At 42.3% G+C, this 24,926-nt stretch overlaps 1 protein-coding gene across 1 annotated transcript in view; it reads left to right on the top strand.

The window, feature by feature from the left end:
* cux2b (cut-like homeobox 2b) overlaps positions 1 to 24,926 on the top strand; it is a 97,269-nt gene that overhangs the window by 47,325 nt on the left and 25,018 nt on the right. Inside the window, exon 4 of the mRNA XM_053871208.1 lies at positions 19,744 to 19,822. Within this exon, the coding sequence (XP_053727183.1) occupies positions 19,744 to 19,822 (79 nt within the window). The remainder of the gene's footprint in view (positions 1 to 19,743; positions 19,823 to 24,926) is intronic.

Raw genomic sequence — 24,926 nt, 5'->3', positions numbered from 1 at the left:
TGGGTTCTCCAGGCTGTTAGCTATTCACAGCACGTCCAGAGCTCAGGCCTATTGTGGAGAACATAATGGGCTCCTGGGCCATGTAAAGCACTAGCTTCTTCTACTGCTTTATCACTTGTGTCCTTCTCATACTAAAGAAAGAAAAGTGGGATGGAGGAAAAGAGTAAAATATAACAGTGGGCAGAGAAGGGGGGGGTGAGGTGTGCAATTGGACTTCGGATGATTGTTAGCGGGGGTGTTTTATGTCCGCAGTATTTCCGTGATTACATACCATTCAGGGTTACATGATCTTCATAAAGTCAGTCTGCATTTTGTTTGATGATTTTCTGAGGAGCGACCTGTGTGTAAAGGTTTACATTTGGAATACCAATATATTCAGAACATCCATCTTAGCTACTGGAAAATGTATAAACTGAGGTTTGTTAGAAAGGAACTCTCTGACTTCAAATGTATACAGTTGCAGCCATTCAAATGATGGGGAATCCATTTTTTCTCCCTCCTCCCCCATATATTCAGGTGTAACTACACTGTTTAAATTATCGGTCTATTCCTGGCCGATAATTTGATTTATCCATTTTTTTCTTTTCCGCATTACAAGTTATTTTCTCACTTGAGCCTCATCTGACACCTATCACTCTGTTATTGGATGCCTTTTTCATAGCACAAAATATTAAATTGGAGATTAATTAAGTCGTAATGATGAATAAATGAAGGCGGTGACTGAGTCAAGTGGGTACCCACCTGACTGCCACTTATTTTTGTGTTAACTCTCGCCTTCCCAAACCAACCAAAGGCTCACTGTGGTTAGAAGTTGAAAGTGACTTTTTGATGTCAAGAATAACACACTCAGAGCAATAGATTAAAACCTGCTGATAATGAAGCTATATTGCATAGGTTGAATCTGTACACGAAAGCTGAAACACCGGGGCTTTTGAAGTTTTTTTAAACATAAATTTTAAATCTCATTTGATTTTCTTCATCGTAAATGTTGACTGAAAAAGGTTCCCTGTGAAAGAAAGTTTACTTTTGTCTGTAATATACAAATAGAAAATAATCTCTTTAAGTCTCAGCACATAATATAGTGATGGATTTTTTTTAGACTGACTTTAACGTTTGACACAATCACAAATACTGTCATGAAACTTTGTGGAAAAGTCTTCTTCTTTCAAGCGGTGTGGTTGCATTTTACAGACATAAACATATACACAACAAACAAACATCTTTTTTCTTTTTTATTGGAAAGTCCAACTAGACTGTGTTCTAAACAATGTCAGTATTAGTTATTATTAGTATGACAGTCAACAAATGTGTTCAAAACTAACAAAAAAATAATAAAGAAATCAACCATCACATCATCAAATTAATCTTTAGTTGTCCTCTCATTAGCTTATAGTGCAATGGATGGCATGTCTTGTTTATTTTGGCTGTGTTCAGAAAACATACGCCATCTATTTTTTTAATATATTTTTATACTTCTATGGTATCCATGCTGGCAACGGGGTGCATCGAGTTTTCCACTGTTCAATGTCCACTCATGTTTGTCAGTGTCCTCTCCAGGTTCCTAGTGTTCAGTTTGGCCACTCCACTTGCAGTTTTTACTTATGCCCATGAGCGATATATCATCTCCAGATCAGACCTCTTGTAGAAGTATATCTGACTGCCCTTGTTTATTTGCTCTGTGGTGACTGATTGTTGTGATTGTGCTGGGTGTTTTTATGCTGAGATGCCTGAACCTTTCCATCAGCCTTCCCAGTGTCAGTCTCTTCCCTCCTCTGCTGTGTGCTGTGATCTGACAGTGTGTGTGTTGGCGTGTTTGTTTTCCTGTCCTGACTGATGCCCTGTCTGAGCCTCCTGGTTGGGTGTATTCATCATTATGGATGCGTGTTTAGAGTCAGGGATGCACACCAGGTAAAGAAGAAAGAAGGGGGGGGGGGTGTTATAAATAGGCATTTGGCTCTCTGGCCATGTGGAATTGATGAGTTTCAGCACATTCTGCTCTGCAGTGCCAGGTTTAATTTCTGCTGTCCTGACAGCACAAACCTCAGAGCCCGGAGACGTCACGCCTGACTGCCATTGCTGTGCAAATGTTAGCCATGTTTGAGGATGGACGCACGCACTGCGATGGTTGCACAGCTCCCATTGGCCGTCTGTCTGTCTGGAAATCAGCTCTTCTAAACTCCTGTCACCTTAAGAGACAGGCAATCACGTTGCTCTCCTGACCCCTAGCCACACGGCGCTGGCTGGCAGCAGAACGTAACTAATCTGAGAGGCAGTTTGAAAACGTAGCACACCTCGGTCTAGCATGGTCAACTGCTTGACAGGAGACAGGTGAGAGCATCCCCATAGGCTGAAGAAACAGCCTCACTAGCAGCAGCTTGCTTTCTGAGATTCCCTGACTCTTGGCACTTTCTCCGCTGCTGGCAAGAGCACAGTCAAATTAGCCAATAAAAATGTGTGAAATCGGTGGCTCAGAGCCGGAGAGGACATGCCAGGAGAAATAAACATCAGAGCTCCTACAACCAGGATAAGCTCATGTGAGTCCGGAACATAGAGGAGATGCTACAGTGCAAATCCATGGTTCCAATCGCTACAGTATGGAAACACACGCTCCTTTCTTCACAGCTTCACTGCTCCAGTGACCAGAGAGGTTCAGATCAAGCATGTGGCAGGCGCTAGTCAGATGAATGTGAGCTCCTGTCAGAGGGTACAAGTCCCCCATGAAGTGAATTAATTCCCTCGACCACCCCCTTCCTTCATCTCTGGGCCTGGAAATACTTGTGTTCATTTCACAGGAAGCTCAGCTGTGAAGTTTAATTTCAGCAGAATCTAAACACGCTAATTAAATATCATAACTTTCTGAAGAAGGCTTTTGTAAAGCTACCTGAAATTTTAATTTAGACTTCAAAAGAGTGAGGACTTTAAAGCAAATCTATTGTTTTTCATTTAGACTTGCAATTTTCCTTTCACCGCAGCAAGGCAGTACGTAGTTATGATTGATCTGGTAATTAAAATATGCAGAGAGGGAAAAAATATGAACTGCTCCTTTTTCTCCCCCCCCCCCCGCTTTCTTTTTGTTTTAGAAAACAGCAGACACATTTTCCTTTCCAGCACAGATAATTAAATTTTTGCACATTGATGTTCTTTACGCGGCGTTCATCGCCCTCATTATTTTTCCATTTTCATCTTTCTGGAGAAAAGATCGATAGATTGATAAAATGATGGAGCCCATCTTAAATAATGCAAGCGCAGAAAAGTTACACTGACTTTGCTGCTGGCTAAGTGTTTGAACTTTCATTCTTCTTTTAAATTGTATTTAATATCGCATGAAGGTGGATCTTGCCAGTACGCCTGGCTTGTGTCAATTATTTATTTCAATTCTTGCTGTCCCTCTGCAAAAAAAAGAAAAAAAACAAAGCAGCTTTTCTGCAGTTTAATGCCGGAACGCTTGTCAGGGCTAATATCCTAAATGATAAAGAAACTGGCAATTCAAAGAAAGACAGCGTAAAGTAGGCCAATAAGTACCTGGGGAACATTTTGCTAGAAGAGATAGCGGCTCCAAATGTCACATGCAAGAACATTAGGACCGATTGTTTATAATATGACCTGACAGTTCGGGTCTCTTTAATATGGGATTAAGCACAATGCTAATTAACACGTGGCTTGATTAAACACGCTGCTGCAAAAGAGGAAATCTTCTTTGCAGGTTGTGTTTGAACACATTAGAGATTCTGCTTCCCCAAATCAAATGTGCTGTTACACCCTTGAAGTATTTTTTTTAACTCAAATAACACACACTGGCCTTTAAATATCTGAGCCCACAGACCAGTGAGTTCTTTGCCTTTGTCACAAGCAGATATATGTTTTAAAGTCCCACTGCTGCACTCGCTGTTTCATCAGAGACATAAAGTGGCCATGGTGGCCCGAGGAGAGTGTTAAAACACATCCTCAATTAAAGCAAAATAACTTTGTGCCTCTGCTTGTGATTTCTCCTGCAGTCACTGTAATTGGGTCTCGGTGGATTTAGTGTGAGGGCACCACATCTTGTGGAGTGAAGGGGCCAGCTTGGAGAGGAACTGAGGGGGACAACCAGAGAGCTGCGATGAGTTGTTTAGCTTTGGACAAATGAGCCGGGCCAAGCTTGAGACACACTGTTGCTCCTTTGGAAGCCTGTTATCACGACCTAATGCTGATGCTTTCAAATGTTTGGGGTAGCGGCCCAGAAATAATGATAAGCGACAAACTGCTCTGATGGTCCTTGGAGCCTCTTCCGCACAGGACAAGTAACTTACTGTATGTAGGTTTTTTTTTTTTAGTTCCAGGGGACCTGTGAGATGTTGTATTCATTGCTATCTTAATGGAATTACTAAGAATGCATGATATTCTGCTGCTAGTAACGTTTCAACCATCTTTAGTGTAACTTTTTGGTGTTGAAAACGCCACAAGAAACTAGATAAGAAATGCCGTTGTGTGTATGTATTGTGTGTTGTATGTATTCATATTTTTATTCATCAAGTAAGTCTAATTCTTTTTGGTTCATACAGTTTGAGCCACAAAACATCTGTGTCATATAAAATAGTCCTTGTCATGAGTTGCCAGTGCAATACTCATGAAATGTGTTCCTTAAATCACATTTATTGAAGTTGTCTATGAGGACACTCAAGTTCCACCTTTTAGGCCAGTGGTCCCCAACCTTTTTATCACTGCGGACCAGTCTACACTTGACCATAAGAACGTGCCCCTGGTAGATGCCACCTTGAATGGTCAGATAAGGCCTCTGCATGTTTGTGCGCTTGGTACGTGAGAATCACCGACCATGATCAATCCATATTTCAAGTACGTATCCTGCTATTGTTTGTTAAAGACTTTCCTCTTCTTGGAAGTCATGGACTCTTCTCCTGTCTCTTCACAGAGCCTTTTCCTCCTTGCAAAAGAGCTTTCCAAAGACAGCTGTTTCTGACTCATTTTGCTAGCTTGTGGGTTACATTTGAGCTCGTGGGTGACTGAGGTTGGTTTTTTAAAATAAAACGTTTTTCAAAAATAAAAGGTCATTCAGAATTCAGAACAGAAATAATTATTTCTGGTGCAGCCTGGTAGCAATTGATCTACAGACCGGTACCGGTCCCCAGGGGTTGGGGACCACTACTTTAGGTCACTGGCCACAAACACACAACCCTAACCATATTTGAGCATCTACATTATATAGAATATAGATGTGTATATATATATATATATATATATATATATATATATATATATATATATATATATATATGAATGTTCATGAAACACCTAGTTAAACCAGTATCAGGAGTTGGTAAAGCTCTCTTGACTCACTGTACTTGTAGTTAGTTAGGGTTAGGGTTAGACACACTACAGCCAGGCTGAGCTAGAGACCCTTAGCTTCTCCAACCCTGCTGCTGATGATTCCAGATATCATGACAAATACTACAGTTTTACATATACATATTGCAATATATCGTGAAGCATCATGCCAAAAACAAATCCATGTTTTCATCAGATCTAGAGGACATTTTTCCATGTTCTGAGTATGGTCTGCCACTCAAGTGGCCATTCGGTGGCAATGTACTGAAACAGAAAAGCAATATTTGTTTCATGGCATTTTTGAAAACATAAAATCTTGAAGCTTCCTATAGAGTCTTGTGAGGGTCGTGTGTGTGTTTGTGTGTGTGAGTGTGTGTGAGTCTTCTACTTGGGTGACATGTGAAGGACAGCCAAAGGTGCGGGGAGATCCAGTGATGGGCTTGTTTTATTACATCTCATATTGAAACCAATCTCTGCCCATTCACCTGAAGGACAGCCAGCTATTCCCTAACTAAATTAGCCAGCCGCTGTGGTGTGAGAGGACCGGCGCACACAATCGCAATCACACAATCCCCACGACAGGTACAGGCAGTCACGCAATAATGTGCATTTCTTCTCAGCCCTGCTCTCACATGCAAGAGCGCCACACTTACATGTGTAATCGTATGTCCCGTCCTTCACGTAGAACCGATGTTTGAAGGCTGGAGGGTAATTGCATTCTCTGTTGTGTACTGCTGTTTGTCCCCTGTCTTGGGTCTCTTTTGACTTCCTCCTTATGGGACAATGTGACACAGATTTTTACCTGGATTTTGTTCGCCATCACGTATCCTTGATGTCTTGAATACACACTTTAACCTCAAACGCTCCACGGCTGCGAGCTCTTTCCTGATGAAATGTCTTTTGCAAAGTACACTTTTTTTGTTCACTCAAGGCGAATGTTCTAATGAGGAAGAGCTTGAAATAGCAGAGGGGCTAGCGCTGCAGAGCCATGACATCCCATGTGAGAGTTTGCCCAAATCACAGTGGCTGCTGCCGTGCGTCAGGTTTCTTTATTTATAACCCATACGGAATTGTCCTACACTGGAAGTATATGGAGCGTTATGTAACTCTCAGCACCCAATAGGTAACTTCTAAAGTTGGATCCTGTACATAAGCAGCAGACAGTGCTCAATGTGGATTTAAAGTCAGCAAGACAAAAAAAAAAAACCTTACCAAGCGGTTTATTTTATATCAATGCAGATCACATGCAGATGTTGGTCACTCTTGGTGTATGTTAAAAATACCAGAGATCAACCTCAATGTCACACATACATACATCAACAATGTACAGTATTTCCATTTGAGTCGACGCTTTCCCACGTTGCAGACATCCTTCATAGATGTAGTTGCTTCCCAACCATCACGTTTCCGGAGGCAAGATTCATGCCCCCCAATGCAAAAGCTCCAGTTATAATTGCATTGTTCCTTATGGTCATTTTACAACCATACTGGGAGCCGCCGCTGCTGTCCACATCACATCCGATTAGCTCTCCGTCTCCCATGACTCAAATTGAAACACCATCATACATCTGCCACGTTATGTAGTTATCAGGCGGGAAGATTACGATCATGACATCACATGCCTGGCAGCAGAGGTCAATCAGTGTACATTAAACAAACAGGGCCCATTTGTTTTACAGCTTTTAGTGGCACGTTGGCACCAGTGTACACATGCTTTAGGCTGGCATCCAACGGGGCATCCAAGGGGCCTTCCAGCAAGGCAGGGAGGGAGATGGGCGCCAGCCAGCACTTTGACAGAGGAGTGCAGAGACAAGCCACCCGGGAGTTCATGTGTCTCCTCCCACTCACCCTCCGATATTGTTGATGAATTTACTCAACAACACTGGGGGACCATAAATGCATAAATGTTTTTTAAATGATCCTAAAGCCTCTGGTTAATGGATTCACATGGTTATGTTATCAGCCCCAAGAAAGTAAATAAGGATAAATACATCATGAAAACTCCAACTAACTTTCAATTAGAAGTGAACTGTTTTTTTGGTCATAGTGACAACATCACATCATAGCACAGGAGTGATGTGGATCTATCGACAGAGGAGTGTTTATCCCCCTGGGCAGGCTTGGATTCTGACAATATAAAGCATGTTTACTGCACTGGGAGTTAGTGTGGCAATGTTTGGCTGACATTTATAGTTGATTATGGCTGTAAATAAACACAGCTGAACAACAAACTGGCAAAACCTGAGTAAGTTCAATTACATTTATTGATTAGGATGACAGGTGACAGATTCCATCCTTGCAAAGTGTATTAAACTGTAAACAAAAATACAAGCAATTGAGGTCTGAACAGATGGGAAGTAGGGGTGAGTGTTAAATTATGCATGATATTTATAGAAGGTTAAACAGTGTTGCGCAAAGTGTCAACAATGACTCTTTGCTGAACGGCTAGCTTTCTTCAAATACCTGTGTCTGTAAATATCGAACATGACTGTGGCTTTTCGATTGATTCAGTACAGTTAAAATACATCTTTAGATCCAAATAACACAGACGAATCACAATTGAACTTTCTTTCGCTGCACCAGTTCCAGGTAGTGATGTCATAATCCCTGATGAAAGAAAGTGAATGACACTGCTGAAATATACAAGTATTGGTAAACTGGTCAGAAAATAATATGATGAAGCTAATGTGTTGAGTATTCCATGCTATCAAAATGTTTTTTGTGCAACATGTTATTTAAGAGTTAATGTTAAGATACTTGTTTCATGGATCCATTGACAACAACTCAGTCATTGAGCACTCACTGATGGAAAACAGAAAAAGCTTGAGAATCAAGTGATGGACCCATACATACATTTAAACAACAAAATATTGTTTATTTTGCATCAGTTTGACTATGGCACAATAAATCACAATGCTGGCTATATTCAAGTTTTTACTGTATATAACCTTATTTAAGCTAAAGCTCTTTTAATGAAAATATGTGTATAAGAATTTCAATTGTATAAGAATTTCAAATACATTCAGAGTAGTGGAAACCCTGGCCATTGTGTAGTGAAAAACAACAATAAACAAACAAATATTTCATATATATATATATATATGTATATATATATATATATATATATATATATATATATAAAGACAGATGTTGACCTCCTTGCTGTAAGGCGGCAGCACTAACCTCCACAATGAAGCGAAGACGATCGGCCTCTGGTAGGACATGACAGTATCTGCCCTCTAGTTTCCGTGTCATCACACTGATGAATTATTGCAGGTTGTTGCTGCACATATGCATTCACACACCTTCACTATCAACCTTCACCTGGCTCTAATTATAGCACGTGAAAGCACATTTCAGTGGCGCCGCGGTGATCCGTCATCGACAGGTCCACTCTTCCGTCTGGCTGCGAGTGATATCTCTCCGTAAAATATGTATGACATCAAAAAGCCTTAAAGGTTATAACAAATTAATAATGAGTAGTGGGTCCTGAGTGGTAAAAAATAGCTTTCCCTGGGTGTCGTGTTTAAATGTTTAATTTAACATGTTCCGGAATGAATGTCGACCGCCTGGCAGCAATATGTTGGGTGTCCTGAGGCCTCAGCAGACTGTCACCGGTCAGGAACGTGCAGGGTCGGACCACCAGACTTGCATGTATTAAGACTGACGCTCGCATTAGGGTGAGTCATGCAGATGTGACTGATCTTCCGAGTGGAGCCGTCAACTGTTATTTTGAAAAGGCTCGGCGCTTCCGTCTTTTGCGTCTCTTACAGCATACAGAATTATAAAAACACTAAAGGAAGCCGTTTTACCCGCATCAAGAACAAATTCTCAGTAGACTCTGAGACGCAGAAAAGCTCTTTCTTGAGCGTTTCTCTGAAGCAAGTCGAATCATTGGGGCTGAACCCCCTTCACAGTAATGTCTGAAGACACTGTACAAAATTGCCTTATTTATGCCTGTAATGTAAGCTGTCTGTTCCTGTGTCGCTCACTCTCAGCGGATCCGGCGACGGTGGCAGCCGAGTCTGCAGTGAATTTGCCGGACGACTACCTGGGAAACATCAACAGTCATTAATTATGTAAAACTCTTCTCACAGTGGGAGCTAAGAGAACGGCGTTCAGCTGCTGCGCCTGCTCCTATTAGACTCAATGTACTCTATGTTGAGCCCCCACTGCCTGCGGGCGTGAAGGGATTATAAGCCTACCACCATGACCCCCCGCACTGAGACACACACGTCGTGCAGTAGACACTCACACACACACACACACACACACACTTGATTGTAACGTTCTATTAAGTTCTGCTCGTGTTTAGCTGAGGTGGGGAATAACAGGAATCTCTGCGCTGTCTCGCCTCCCTAGTCACCCCATCATTCACTCAGCTTCCCCTCAAGTCCACTTATTTTTTCCCTCTCTCCCTGGCAATTGTCTGCCTTCTCCCTTTGTCACAACAATGAATGAAATCCGTAAATCTGACAGGACAAATGATATGCCATGTTCATCAGGAAAGCTTGGATAAGGGTTCTGCTTCATTGTTGATGGGCGCTGCGGCTTTTGCCGGGCCGACCGCTGTTATCTAGACCCAAATCACCAAAACAGAACCCTCCCGTGGAGCGCCTAGCTGCCATCCAAACACTCCAGTCGACAAGTGCCGATCCATCACGCAAATCATGCAGTGAATATTTGCGGCATGTGTTTCCAATCCATCGTCTGCTAGTGGGGCAGACTTCAGGTTCCCCCCGTCCCTCCATCATGGCCAGTCTCCGAGCCGCGGTTTAAGACTCGTTCATCAGAGGATGCGGCGTTGGCATGATGTTCCTCCATGCTGAAACAAAGGCAACGCTGACACCTGTAATTAATTAGGCTATTATGCATTCCGCAATGATAATTGCCTCACTGGAAAGTCACCAGCCTTCTAAGAGGGAGAGTGAGGAGAGGTGGATGGAGAGCACTATCCATCATGTGGAGCACCCTTTCTCCCGTTCCCTTTCTCTTGCTCGGTGTCAGGCTGTCTCACCTTGACTGGTGAAGGCAGGGCTATAGAAGCACTGTCAACATGTGTCCGAGGGTGAGATATGCCAGGCTGGGGCTTCTTCACTCTGGGGTATATTGGCGCTCTTTCCCCTGCCGGCCCATCTGTTCCTGCCATGTTGGCAGGACCTGTACATTGCCGCTCTAACAGGGGCACGTGATGCTTTCTTTAATCCCCTTTGACGCTACATGTTCCCGCTCCTAACCCCCATTAGCACCGTTGAGATGACGGCACAGGACCACTGCCCTTCTCTGGCCTTTAACTCTGCGCATCAACCGGCGCCTCCATCTTCACCCCAGGCCAACACTGCCTCCCTCCCGTTCCGACGAGGTGCTTTCACTCCCGTTTCACAAGGTTTAGGTCATTTGCTGCAACACACATCTGAAAGTTCAAAGAAGACAGACGACTTCTATCTCTGAGCTACAAAGACGTCGAGGAAAGATTTCTTCTTTTTTTCCTCCATTTGTTTCTTGACTTTGCTGTGACTTTGAATGTCGATACTCGTGCTTTTTAGTCTTGTAGCAGAGCGGCTATGATGCCTGTTGATGGTGAGAGGGACCCAGAAGACACCTGCTGTGCACTGCAGACAGCGTGTCTTTTGATCAAGGATTACTCTCATGCCATGTTCTGTGTCTTTCTGTTCCATGAGCCACATCCATCGGGATTACGTCAGCCACACCTCCACCTGTCAAAGTCTGCTTCTTCTCACCATTAGCCACTAGCACACACTTCTTTTGAGAGCTTGACCTGATGACATATTTGCACAAATTATTATTTAAAAAAAAACAAAAAAACAACTTAATATTTATGTACCTTTTTAACCGTAGTTTGAGGATATATTTTTAAGACAACTGCAAATCACAGATGCACCTCTTTTCTCACAGTTTTGCCCCTCATCTGTATTACTTTTAAGTTTTCCAAACATCAAACCAACGCAGATTCAGTCCAGATTTCTAAAAAAAAAAAAAAAAAAAAGTTGTGAGTGATGCAATTGCACAAGCCTTGTTGGGGCTCATTATCCCCGCTCATTTTTCTTTGTTTTATGATCTTTGATGTCTTCACTTTCTAGTGATAAAACTCTTCATTAAAAATATGAAGGAAATTCCTTAAAGCAAATTAAGTTTTCTTTGTAGTTGAATCATATTTACATTTGATTAATCACACTCTACATATCGCACCTATATGACTTTTTTGGATTGAGAAAGCTATGAGATCAGTGATGCCCACTGCTCTTCGATACTGTCTCTGGTTAAGCGATGCTAAGGATTGGTTTAGCCAATTCAATGTCGGCCACACAGAGGCTAAGCTGCGGTTCAGCTTGCCATTGAACTGCCTGTCACAAAGTCATGGACCCTGAAGGAAGTAACCATTGACCGTCTGCTGTAACTTGAACATGCTGCACGGTGCTGATCCTCAGCGGGAAGATTTCTAAATAAGTTGTAAATTCCTCAACTGCCCTCCAGTATGCTGGGTTATCCTCCTCTCGTAAAGTAGGCTTAGTACGACCCTCTTTTCTTCAGAGGTCTGACATGGATTTCAGAAACATTAGCTGTCTCTCTCAACCTGAATGGATTGCTTCATTCTCTTCAGTTGTTTTTAAAAATCACATGTAGTGCTCTCGCCGTAATGCCGGTCATACAAGCCTGCTCCAAGGTTTCCCTCTCTCCTTTGCTATTCAGAAATACGCCCTCAATCTGGCCCCTCTGTAAATATGACATCGTTCATCACAAGGATGTCATCAGCAAAGGTTAGGTCGCAATGTCCCCGCACCAACTTCTGAGAGTGGATCCATCCATACTATGAAAGTGTTTTTTTTTTTAAAAATGGGGACGAGGCGGTGGCAGTCCTTCACACACATGGCACTGACACACTTCTGGTGGTTTTCCTTTCACTTTGTATGTCACCTTTTCTTTCCTGAAGTCTGGTTGTGACCCTGCCACGAGGAGGGCGACAAGGGTATTTACACAAATGCCAGCATATATCTTGGTTAGAGTTCTGACACTGCGCAGACAGTTCCTACCTTATTATCCACCTCTGTCATTTTGCATCTCACATGCAGGGATATATATTTATTATCTGCTTCTAAAATCATGTTGTTACTATATTCTGTTAGTCTGTTTTGAGCATTGCCACGGTGGTATGAGTAGAAGCATATGCTGGTCAAAACACCATTCTCTCCTTCAGTGATTTTCTTTGGAATTGTGCGCCGTGTCCATACAAACATGAGGCTTGCTTAGGCTTTCATGGCTCAAGCTGTGTTTGGAATTGGTCCCCTGTACATGCGTGACATAAGTTCACATCAGCAGAGGATAAATGCTGCAACGGAATATTGGTGCGGTCAGCTTCAGTCATTTCTTTGCCTCGGAGGTTTTTTTTTTTTTTTTTAAGAGGCAGCACCACGGTGGCATCAGCCGCTTGTGAGAGCAGTCATTTGATTGACAGGCAGCTCTGATCGGAATTGACGTGGCGACGAGATGTGTGTCAGTGCTCTGACTGCTCATCTCGCCGGGCACCCAGAGAAGGCGACAGCAAACGCCACATTGCTACCAGCACTCAGAGATGGGTGTCTCCATGATTAAACCAGCCCGATACCAAAGTGTAGCGCATGTGTGTGCACGCCCATGTTTGTACGCGGGGGTTCATGTGTGGGTGTGCGCCGTGTCTCTCGCCATCAAGACGGTATTGCAGTCGTGTTTACCTCTGCCCCTCTCCTCCACCCACACATCAGTCACTCGACACCAAGTCATCTCTCTCCTCTGAAGCAAAAGTCAAAGCAAAACAAATGCCAGCGCCGACAGCTGCACGAGAGCTGGGTGCCACGCTTAAAATATGATTCAGTTTTGAGTCAGAAGTTTTTGACGTGCAATCAAATAGAAAAGGTTTGAATTTTGATGTTGCTGCCACTGCAGTCAGTCACAGCAAAGACGTATTTTTGCACAACTCTAAAAACAATACTGTTGGCTGAATGACTCATAGGAACCTGGTTAAGCAGCAGTATCTACAAGCTGAGTGTCAGAGATATAAATGGTTACTTCAACATTAATAGCTGCTGTCAGTATAACAGGAATGTGAAGGTATGCAGTAGTGACTAGTGGTTTGTGCTACAGCCTCACAGTTAAAAGGTTTTCATTTCCCTTGTGTTGTTATCCCTTGCCGTGGCTGACTTTCAAAAATGACTAGTATTCATCTTCTACGCCTTATTCCATTATGAGAGGTTTTTGGGGGCGGAGCCTATCCCAGCTACTTTGGGTGGGGGGCATGCAAGATGTCTGAAAATGTCGCGGGTCCATCACAGGACACACAGAAACCAACAACCATTCACACACACACTAACAGACAATTTGGTTACACAACTGACCTCGGCATGGTTTGAACCATGGGAGGAAACCTGAGTGCCCAGAATAAACCTTCTTGCAGGTTACTCCTATGGTTTTGCTCTGATTTATATCCAAGGGGATAGCAGGGTGATTATTCAATCTAACTCTCTTAATTTGCTAACCTGAAAATGTATACAAATTGCATTAACGCTGCTAAGCCAATAGCTGAACGGGAAACGCTTTGTTAGCACATTTTGCCTTTAGCCTGTCTTTATTTTAGAGAGCCATTAAGTGTTGCAGTCTCACAATACGGACAGCTTACCAATCCAAATCTAGTGAATCAAATTCAGTCTTTCATTCTTTTTCCCTTTTTTCTCCCATGTACTTTTAAGAATGAAAACAAATGAGGGACAAGTCAAAATAACTTTTTTTCTACCAAAAACTTAACAAGTGCAACTCTTATTTCCTCCTAGACTTAAGGTAGCTGCTGGGTTACCACCTCACATAGTTCCTTCTCCTCACACCTGCTTTTCAGGTGAATACTGTTGTACAGATGAGGGAAGACAACTACAGCAAAATAATTCAGGTTCGGTAGCACATTACTGGGTCTTTTCCATGGTGTATATAGGAACAATGCATTTCACAATGTGCAAAGTGACCACTTAAGTGATCGGTCTCCATCGTGTTTTTTAGATAGAGTTTGTTGGCGGAAGCGGTCTTGTTTGCAGTTTAAAAACAGTGACATTTGTCCCACTAGGATGGATACCACTTTAAGATGCTGGACTTTTGCTACTGCCTTTTGTTGCACTGGGCTACTGACAGTCGCTTGCTTCTCTTCAGTCACCACAAACCCACACCAGTTCCAAACTACGATGGCTGCTCTTTTCTTTGGAACAAACTTTTTTGATTTGAACAAAAGATATATCAGAGAAAAGGCATGTCATTGATGATAGAAATCCTCGTCACAATTGTTAACTTGTACGGAACAATCCAAGCTTTTCTGTCCATTGAAAAAAACAAGTGTTTGTCTGGTGATTCGTGCCGTGTCTTGGTGGAGGTGTTGTGACAAGCATAGTGGCGGTGGTCGTGAGGTTCCTTCTGGTTTGTTCTAATCAGCATGGAGCAGGACCAGGGCTGTTGTGACATCCTGTCAGCCTGTGGGCTGGACCGACACTCTGTGAGTAACACAGTAGGATGGACTCCCCATGATTGTGCACTGACCTTTGCATCATGGGAAAGCTGACAGGTAATTTAAAGGCCTCAGGGACGATGGAACCATACATTCGCTGTCCCCAATACACCCAACACTCCTCTCACGCTCACCTTGAGATGGCAACACCGTGTCCTTATAGGAATGTACGGAATAAATCTCCAGGGCATGAATGCATCCACTGACATGCTCCGAGTTATTTACCAACACCTGCAAAGGCTAGGATTCTGCTGGAACTCCTGCCTGCCGCTGTTATCACCAGCATAATCTGGAACCAGCCACATACAACAAAACCAGGCAAACTCCTAAGACAGATGGGGAAAATGATGATTTACAGAGATAATTGCGTAATCACCAGTTGTGATAATTGTAATTGATGACTGCGTAATTGCTAATTGCGCCTTTTGCGGGAAACTTTTTGCCGTCGTGGTCCTGTTCCTCGATGTCACTCAACAGTCCTTCACCCTTCCTCCTCCACTTCAGTCTGCATTTGCTCCCGACGCCTTCTTTCGTTTGACTCTGCTGAGCAGGTTGTACGCAGACACACTCACAGGAACTCTCTAGTGTCTGCTCTAAGTGTTCTCTGAGGCTTATCACCCAGCGTTTCCCAGCAGCCCTGTCCCAGCAGCTGCACGCGGCCCACTCCTGCTGCTCAAGAGTTATGGAGGAGCCCTAACAGGTTTCCTTTGTCTCCCACTTGCCCACACAGTCATCCTGCTCCCGCCTCTTTTTTTCAGGGCAGCCTCATTCACTTAAAAGTTAAAATGAGTAAAGAATATGTTGTGCACAATATTTTAAGTATTTTGTGCTAAACATGTTTCATTTTCAAAGTTTTGTTTGTCTTCCATCTACACTGTATTTGATTTATTTTTAAGTCAAAACAGTTAGGATTTTTCGTGACCTTTTAGTCATTTTCTATAATAGAAAATAAAGCCTTGATATTAGTGGTAATTCTAAGTCTTTAAGGTTTAAATAAAATTTACAGTATTTCTGTTTAAGAAAACAATAAAGTGAATGCTTTTGCGCCTTCTGTGATTGTGTTTGACACACATGGCTCAGGCCAAGGCTGTAAACAATAAACATGTAGAGTCCATCTATATCAGTCATGGGCATAGTGCTGACCCTTTGCCTGTATTTAAACATCCCGCGTGCGGTTGGATTAAAATAAATAAATGCATAAAGTGAAATTTAAAAATAAAATAGATTTTTTTCTACAGGAATTTCTATTTGGATTCTAAATTTAACTTTGTAGTCATTTTTAGTTCTTCATTTTTTCCATCTTTTAATGAGAATCTCTCATTTTAACAGTATGTTTTTGTCCCTCATAAATAATATTTTTTATTTTCAAAATTTACACCTTGTAATAAATTGCCTTATATGTTTTGATGACATATTCACCACTGAAAAAACAATATTTATGACATATATTTATGAGAATATTCCAATAAAATGAAATGTATTGCATAAAATCACACATTTTAAGTATAAAATATGGTGGACTTTATTATTATTATAATACTTAAGTAACAAATTAAAGTTACCTTTAAAATGTGTTTTCTTCTTCTTCTGTATTTACCATTGATGTCCCCTCATATGAGTGGAAGTACATAATGTGGTGCCTATCAACCCATGTGAAAACACTGAGTCAGAAACTCCTGCACCTGATGCTGCTCTATCTTTGCTAACTACATGATTGGCTGTTTTATGCACTCCACTTCCCAGTACTTTGACGGGTTACAGAGGGCAGGGGGTATCTCTAAGCGTGGAAGCCACTAATATGAGGAGACACAGGGCAGGCTTGTGATTGATGTCTCTGCAAGCGTCTGCAGGCAGGTTAATGGTGTGATTGTGGAGGTAATCTCTGCATTTTCTCGTTAAAGGATGATAGAGGGCCAGGAGACCCCTGTAGAGGGAGCGTGGCTGTTGCTTCACAGCTTTTAAAGCTTCTTACGTATGCATTTCGGAGTCCTGTTTGATGAATATGCTCCGGAGGAAGCCTGGTCGGCCAGCAGACTGTCAATGGAATGTTGATGTCTAGCAGCGGGTCCAGCCACCCTGCTGTAGAGGACATGTACTCCGAGAGGGAGATCAGGCTGCTGATAGTTCGTCTGCATGTCAGAGTGATGGTTCAGATTTTCTTGGAATGACTGAAGGCGGAAGATGCGGAAAACAAAGAGTATCTGCCTCTGCAACATCGGCAACAGCGCATCTTGGCGTTTAAAAAAATACACACCCGGAAAAGTGAAAATATATTCACTGTGGACTTGAGTCGTAGTACATATATTACTGTATTTCTAAAATCCAAAAATGCCCTGTGTTGGAAATTCCACTTAGATACATGGACAGTCATATTTTCAACTAAAAGATTTGCTTTAAAATCAAGTTATGATGAAAAATGTATCCTTTTCCTCCCCAAATCTGGTCACAAATTGTGCACCTCACTTCCCAGGTTTTGTGAGAACAGTTTTCACACACAACTACAAAATAACAGCGCATAGCTCCCAACGTACACTGAAATCTATAAACCCACTTCCGTGATTCAAGAGTTTGTTGGCTTCCCGTAAGTCCTACGTTGTCTGGTGGAAAGCTTAGCCACTGAACCACCAGTGCCACCAGGCACAGCCCTTTCGCTGGAGCCTATTTTTGTCTTCATTTTTAAATTCTTGAGGAAGTAAAGTTACTGACCTGTGACTTGTGGCGTCAGTTGGGTAAACACAGTGTTTGTGCAATCTCCAGTGACTGTGGAAACCTTCCGAACCTTGGTATAAATCTAAATCTCATGTGAGACCATGACTTTTTCTCACCAACTTTGCAGGAGCTCACTAGTTACACCAGGCCTATGCCTCCCGACAAGTCCCGTTCAGTCAGTTTCAAACAAACGCCTGCTACTGTTGACTTGTTGTGTGAACCTCGAGATAGTTGAGGATCCTAGTGGCCTTTCAATTCTCCAGAATACAGAAACAAAATCAGCATGTCTGCGTACAAACAGCAACATTAACTTAGTGATCAGCGGTGTTTAGTGGTCTTGACACAGGGGTTGATGGGGGTATAACAACAGCTTACTGTAGAGAATGAAGCAGGTTCAGTGCAGCAGACGATTGCATCTGTATTGATTTGACTCCAACCTTTTCTATTTTCCATGAACTCCTCAGAGCAGCTGCTGCAAGTGGGAGTGATGAGGGGATTTGCTTGATCTTCATGATATTTCTTTAAACATGACGCTGTCGTTATTTTTCCCATGTGCAAGCGCACGCCATCGCCAGTAAATCAAAGGCTCTGCGTCCACGGCTGATGTCCACGCTGCTTATTTATAACCCCACTAAACAGCTCCACCCCCACCACTACAGCACCCCAACAGCAGCGGTAATCTCTGGAGCATTTCCAGCTTTCCCTGCATAAATATTTCGATGGCCACTCTGGTGACCCTTATACTCAGATGTTCTCGGTGGAACCAAAAACAGATGGCTCTTCGGAGATGTTTTGGTCTGTCATTGCCCTCGCTCCAACTGTTACATAGTATTTATGTTCTTGACTCCAGGAGAAACTATAAACCCTTCGTAGATACAGATTTATTTTTTCATCTTTTTTGTGCAATGCCTTTTTTATTATTTATTTCACTCAAGAAATGTAACTATGTTAAGAAAGAATGTATGTATGTCTATTTTTTTTAAGATGGATTGGTCACTTCTGGATGACTGTTGTCTGCAGTGTATGTAAATTGAGAAGCCGAAACAGGTTTGATGGTTCAGTAATGGGGAAGACTTTCCTGTAGTTCGCCTCTCATGCTGTGGTTCGTTTATTTATCTTCTGTGTTATAATGTAAATGGTAAATGGTAATATAATTATTATTCTTCTGAATAATAATTTTAAAGCTATTTCCAATGCTACCCTTTCATGTTCTTTTATATACTGTGTTAATATAATCGTATTGGTGTCTGCTTTTAGTCTCCTTTCATGACTATTTCTTCTCCCTATACTATTTCTTGTATGTCATTCTTCATTATTGTGTGCCCATAGTATTAAATAATCACTTGTATAGAAAGGTTTTATTACAGTATACTTTTGATAGTTTTTTAAAATTATTATTCCTTTCTAATTTCAAACAAATAAAAGTCATGAATGTATTGTGTACAGATGTGTTAGCAGATAAACTTTATGTTCACATATTTTACCCAATATCTACCTTATATATATTTTTTGCTCCCTCAAATGGCCCTTTTTTAATAGAGCTTTTTGACAAGCTGTCACAACAGTTGAACTCTAAAAGTTGACAATGTTTTTTGTTTAATATCAGTAGATTTTTGCTTTCCATGTCTCTTCAGAAGGCTGATCTAACTAGTCCTGCAGTGTTCATCACATCAAGAGACAGAGCTGCTGCCTAAACAGTTCAGGGGTCATAACTGGAGTGGAGGAGCAGAGTCGCCCACATGCCCATTTGTCCAGGTGCCCGCTCCATGGGGCCAGGTGGTGGCTCATTCGCTTTCGTTGTCCCTCCTAATGAATTGTTAATTGGTTTGCATCACCCGCCGGGCTGAGGATAGCAGGTGCCGAGTGCTGCTGGTGATGAAGGCCACCATCACCTGCGAGCCACCTCGTGACATCCGACACGTACGATTACCAGACCAAATGTCAGCGAGCACCATGGAGCAAATTGGCTGTGGAAATATCATCTTACTCCTTTTTGGGGGTTTTCACTGCACAGGAGAGCCAGCAGAGGTTCACTCTTTGGGGTTGACAGTTGTCCTCATTTTCCTTCTGTTTAAACATGACTTGTAAGCAAGAAAGTGGTCTTGAACGAGTTCAGAAATGTGCAGAGCTAATAACACTCAATGTTTACCATAATGGTACTCTCTCCCCTGCAGGTGGTTGCTCTGAACAAGCGCAGTAAAGAGGCTGAGTCGGCATTCCTGGGAATCTACAAACAGCTCATCGAGGCCCCAGGTGAGTCTCCTACCAAGACCGGAGTTGTGCATCTTAACAAAGAACACAGACAGAAGTGTCACACTCAAACATATTACTTCTGGAGTGATCTATCCCACTACAAGGTTCTCTCTTCTGGGATCAATCCCCTGCCGATACCTTGCTGATGTAGGTCTTTTGTAGCCACTGTGTGCTTGTAGCTCACGTTAATACGAGGCAGAGACCTCTATGGTGCAATAACACGTGGATATACGACGCATAAAACCCTTATCCTGCCTCTTATCTATTTTTTTAAGTCTGCTCTAAGAGTGGTTTCCAAAACTCTGCGTGAGGCCACTTCAAAACCCAGCACTGGTCCTTGAGTGTAGCCCGGCTGAGAAGGGAACACATCCTTGAAGAGCTTTGCTGTTGATTGTAGAGGGCCAATTAAAATCCCAACTGAAGTCTGGCTCCATGTGGAACACAGGCCTGATGAGGCCAGTGGGGGGAAAATAGAGAGAGGGCTGGAAGACAGTAAGTTACAGAGGCGAACCGACGTTATTTGTATGCAGTTGTTATGTCGTGTCAGGGCAAATGTACGGTATTGCTGCTTGTTGCGGGAGACTGCAACAAAATGCGGCCCAATCTCGGTGTAGATCAGAGGAACACTTGTGGCAGGAGTATAGAATGCTGTTTACTTATTCAATGAACACAAGATAAAAGTCTGCGCCAGGGAAACGGCGACAGCAGCAACTGACTTTTAAAGGTCTCCATTTTTCCTTGAAGTCTCCTGCTTGAAATACACACACCCACACTGGAATGCATACGCACACACACACTCTACACACACAAGCTTTGCCGTTATTTCCTGGATTAAAAAAAAAAAAAAAAACACTTTGAAGATATACGCAGTTTGATTTCCTGACCTATGCGTTTTACATCAAGGAATACATTTAAGTCTCAGGATCTCTTCTGGGATGCATTTTCCTTTATAGAATGAATGGAGTCAGCTTCATTCTTGTAGGGTACAGAAGCAGAGCCTTAAGATTTTAAAGAAGGGGACAGAACAGAAGCTCCTCTGTCACACTGAAAAGAAAGAGTTTTTTAGCATACAGACTTGATGGCCATGAAATGTCTTTGTTAAAGATATAAAGTAGACAAAGGTCCTCCCACCTCATACTTGAATCTGATCTGACTGGATTCACCCATGTGTTTGACATGTTATTTTACCACCTCTCTCCAATATAATCCATCCAAAGCAATCTTGACCACCCGAAGAAAAAAAAAACATCTCTCCTCTGAACATCTGGGAGATGATATAGCTTGTCTTATTGCTGATGGTTTGTATACATAGCAATATCAATATTTATTCATGGCGGCTGTATGCTGTATTTAAAACTAAAACTGAAACCTCAAATCCAACCGCCAACTTCAGAAGTGTGTCTTGACGCCCAAATGCGTGTACAGTTTACTTCCAGATGGACAGCCTTCAAATGTATTTCTTGGAATGATATATAACTTAATTTAAATAATGGAACTTCAGGGAAGGGGACAAAATCTCTATTTGCCTTGAAGGTGCCTGTTGTTATGCAATGTTCAGTGTCACTGTACAACATAACATCGCAGTCAACTCCATCAAAATCAAAGGTGTCCCAAACAGGCTGAATAATCATCTTTGCTGGAGCGTCCAAGTCCCTGCCCTCTGTGAGTTGGGGGTACAGTAGCCTCAGTATAGAGTAAGTCAGTCAGTCACTGTACGCTGCGCATATTCCAAGGTCACCCTCTCTGCCCCCCTCCCCGGGAAAGGATGAGTACAGGTAGTCCGGAGGACAGTCATTTGGCTGAAGCCCCACTTCATTTCTCTCTGCTGCCTGAACACATTTCCACATGATTCCCCTCAGCAACCACCACAGCTCATGTGTTTTTAATCTATTGACAGATGCAATTATTCTTCACACACCAGGCTTGTTAATGTTAATGCAGTTATTACTATTCATTGCAGGATGTCGACCATATTATTTCATTTGTCCATGAATATCTGTGCATGGTTATTTATATGCAGTTGGACCCATCGGATCATGGCAAATGAACTAATGGATGTAAGATCGGGGGATTCCAGCGGACCAGTTCCGGTTGTGTGTTGCTACACTGACTCACTAGTAATAGGCACTAATGACGCTATCAATTTCCATTCTCTTCAGCTCAGAATCAAACAGCATTAGAGATATATTACGGTAAAGCACCAGATGCTGAAATAGAACAATGGTAAACTAACTTCCTAGCTAGTTCAATCTGGAAAAATTGTTTGTTGCATCTCTCCACTTGGCCCTTTACTCACCGTTATTAGCTTAAACCAAACTGGAGCTAAACTGAGTAAGAAAAGTTCCCAGTGACTGCTGTGATGATGGTTTCTCTGGAGAGACATCTTGTCAAATTTTGTTGATATACAGTACACAACTCCTGTTGTAGTCGAGAGCACCTAACCTGAGAACTAGACCAGTGCATACAGAGACCAAGTCCAAGACCAAGAGACCAAGAGACCAAGCTCAAGACCGACTGAATTGAACACAGTCTCCAAATGAAAAAGACTCCTAGTCAAATAGACACACATTTATTTCTTACTGCAAAAGAAAACCGCTGTTATTTTTACAGAAGTACTTTCAGTAGAACCAACTTGGACCCTCAAAGCCTTATTCTTGAACGTGCTTTGGACTTGGCGTCAGGTCTGTACTGTACCATAAGTTAATTTCGACACTTATACATTCCCAAACAGCCCCCAAATCCATACTAGTAACGTATCACATTGCAGTTTTTATCATCGGATACTTGTTGGTTGACAACATGGCATTGTTCCATGATGTTATGGAGAGATGATGCTACAATACAGCAGTCAAGTCAGAATAAAACTTCTTGATGAAAGTGATTGAAGTGCATCTCTTTCGTCTGCTCTTGCCTTTCATGAAGCCCCTAAGCTGAGTTGTCAATCCACTGGAGTGTTTCATTAGTGCGCTATATTTTGATTTGCCGGTGACATCTCCACATGCTGTGCTCTGTAGCTCAATCCCAGTGTGAGGCATGAAAGGGCCTGTTAACAGTTTCCCTAACAATGTTTATATCACCTCCGCACGGTTTTGATCAGCCCGGATAAACACGTCCTGATCACTGAACGCTCAAAAACAGTGGCAGCTTCTGCCCGAGTTCATCGGTTTCCCTGAGATGCACTCAACTTCCCCCGTCTTTTTTCTTCCTTTCCTCTTCTATTTGCTCCTCTATCCTACACTGTGTGTACAAATGGCGTTTGAACGTTTGTTGCCACCTCTGTGAGAGCAACGAGGACCTGTCGCCAGGGGCGTAGCCCTGAGACTGACGCTCCAGGTGTTTGCTCTTCTTCGCCTCCTCTCTATACACACACACTCATCCCTCAGGATCCACCCTGCTCCCTCTCTCCTTTAGAACACAGTTCCTTTTATCTGAGCGGGGAGCTCACTCAGACTTTGTGAAGATTCTGATCTGAATACACCACTATATATGTGCGAATGTGTGTGTGCCAGCATTGAGCCTAGGGCATGTCTGAGCTCTGTGTGTGTGTCTGAAGTGTAAATGTTGTAGTAATAGCGCTCGCTAGTGGTTACCGTCAGTACTGCACAGGAAGGAGGTGGTGCTTCCTGCTCTGTTTTGAAGGTAAATTTCCGTTAACATTTTACTGTTTGTGAAAGGAAATTGAGCTTATTTAAAATGACTTAATTTGTAAAATGAAATAAAAACTATATTGTTCTCCCTTAAATTAGATTAGATTAGATTTTCTAGTAAATAAATAACTATTCTCTCTATAGCATCTTATCACCTGATAACCTTGTCATGTTCCCTTTTACTCAACGAATAAGCTAAATTATGATTAGTAATTTTGCTATGTGGCCATGTTCTAAAAGAATAAAATGGTCTGAAATCTTTTTAACAATAAAGCTCCTCCTCTGACCCTTAGGAGTAGAGGTTAAAGGCGGTTGAAATAATAATGTTATTGAATGTTTTAAAGGTCCTTTAAAACATTCAATTCCACGTCACTGCAGATTATCAGATGGTGAGGTTTTTTTTTTTTTTCGCAGTCGTATTTGACGTTTTCCCCAGTGAGGATATTAAGAACAGAGAACACACTGACCTTAGTCATTCAGAGTCAGTCAAATGCATTAAAGATGGTTGTCCTTCCTCAACCCATCATAAACACAAGCAAGCTGCAGCCAGAAAGGCCTGCGAGGCACCACCAGTCTGCTTTATTGTAATTGTACGGCGCAGGATCTGCAGTCTGAATACCAGAGAACTAAAGGAGTGCAGTGAGTGTTTGTGGCAGTCTGGTGGAAAATAAGAGTGTATAAAAGCTGATGGAGAATGAAAGCTCTCTGGGTGGGACCAGATTATGCACAAGTGATTAATAAGAGCAGTAATAAACAAAGGCCCAGGAGATGTTTGAGGTGCTTAATAATGCATTATGTTCATAAAAGAGCTGGGCCTCTTCAACTGATCCCAGAGGAGCAGAAGACCCAGAGGGACCAGGAGAGAGTGTGTTCTCAAAAGAGAGCAGGTGTGTGTGCAGGAATGTCTCTAATGTGTGGCTCATTTGAAAACATGGACGTGAAATGGAGACATGGATTGTGATTTGTTGCGCTTGCTGCTATATACAGTATATATGAAACATCTTCATTAAAGCCCATTTTGATGGATGTTTTTAAAGCATGTACATTAATATAATCAGTAATGATGCTATCACGCCTGCGTCCTTGGATCTGTCAAACAACAGGCGACAGACCAAAAAAAAAACTAGTAACTTACGTTTTCCTTTGATTTTGCGTGACTTAGGTGAAGGAATGGACTTTTCCAGAGCGAGATTTCTTACACCTGCTCAAGTGAAAAATGGCATATATGCATAAACACTCCAGTTATTGCTTCATGCCAATACATGTACACATGTACACCTTCTTGACTGTTCTTGTCACAGCCTCCTGTATTGGTTTCAGACCGTCACTCATCAACAGCTGCAGGCTTTCATACTCACTCACCAGCGTGTGTTGAATTTACAGATATACTCTGCCACACTTGCATCACACATTGTGTTCATTCGACAGTTTTAACCAGTCACTTTGTTGGTCTGCTC

Source organism: Synchiropus splendidus, chromosome 7, assembly GCF_027744825.2.
Source record: "Synchiropus splendidus isolate RoL2022-P1 chromosome 7, RoL_Sspl_1.0, whole genome shotgun sequence".
NCBI classification, from domain to species: Eukaryota; Metazoa; Chordata; class Actinopteri; order Syngnathiformes; family Callionymidae; genus Synchiropus; species Synchiropus splendidus.
Note: the sequence above shows the minus strand (reverse complement) of the source record. Positions and strands in the feature narration are given on the sequence as shown.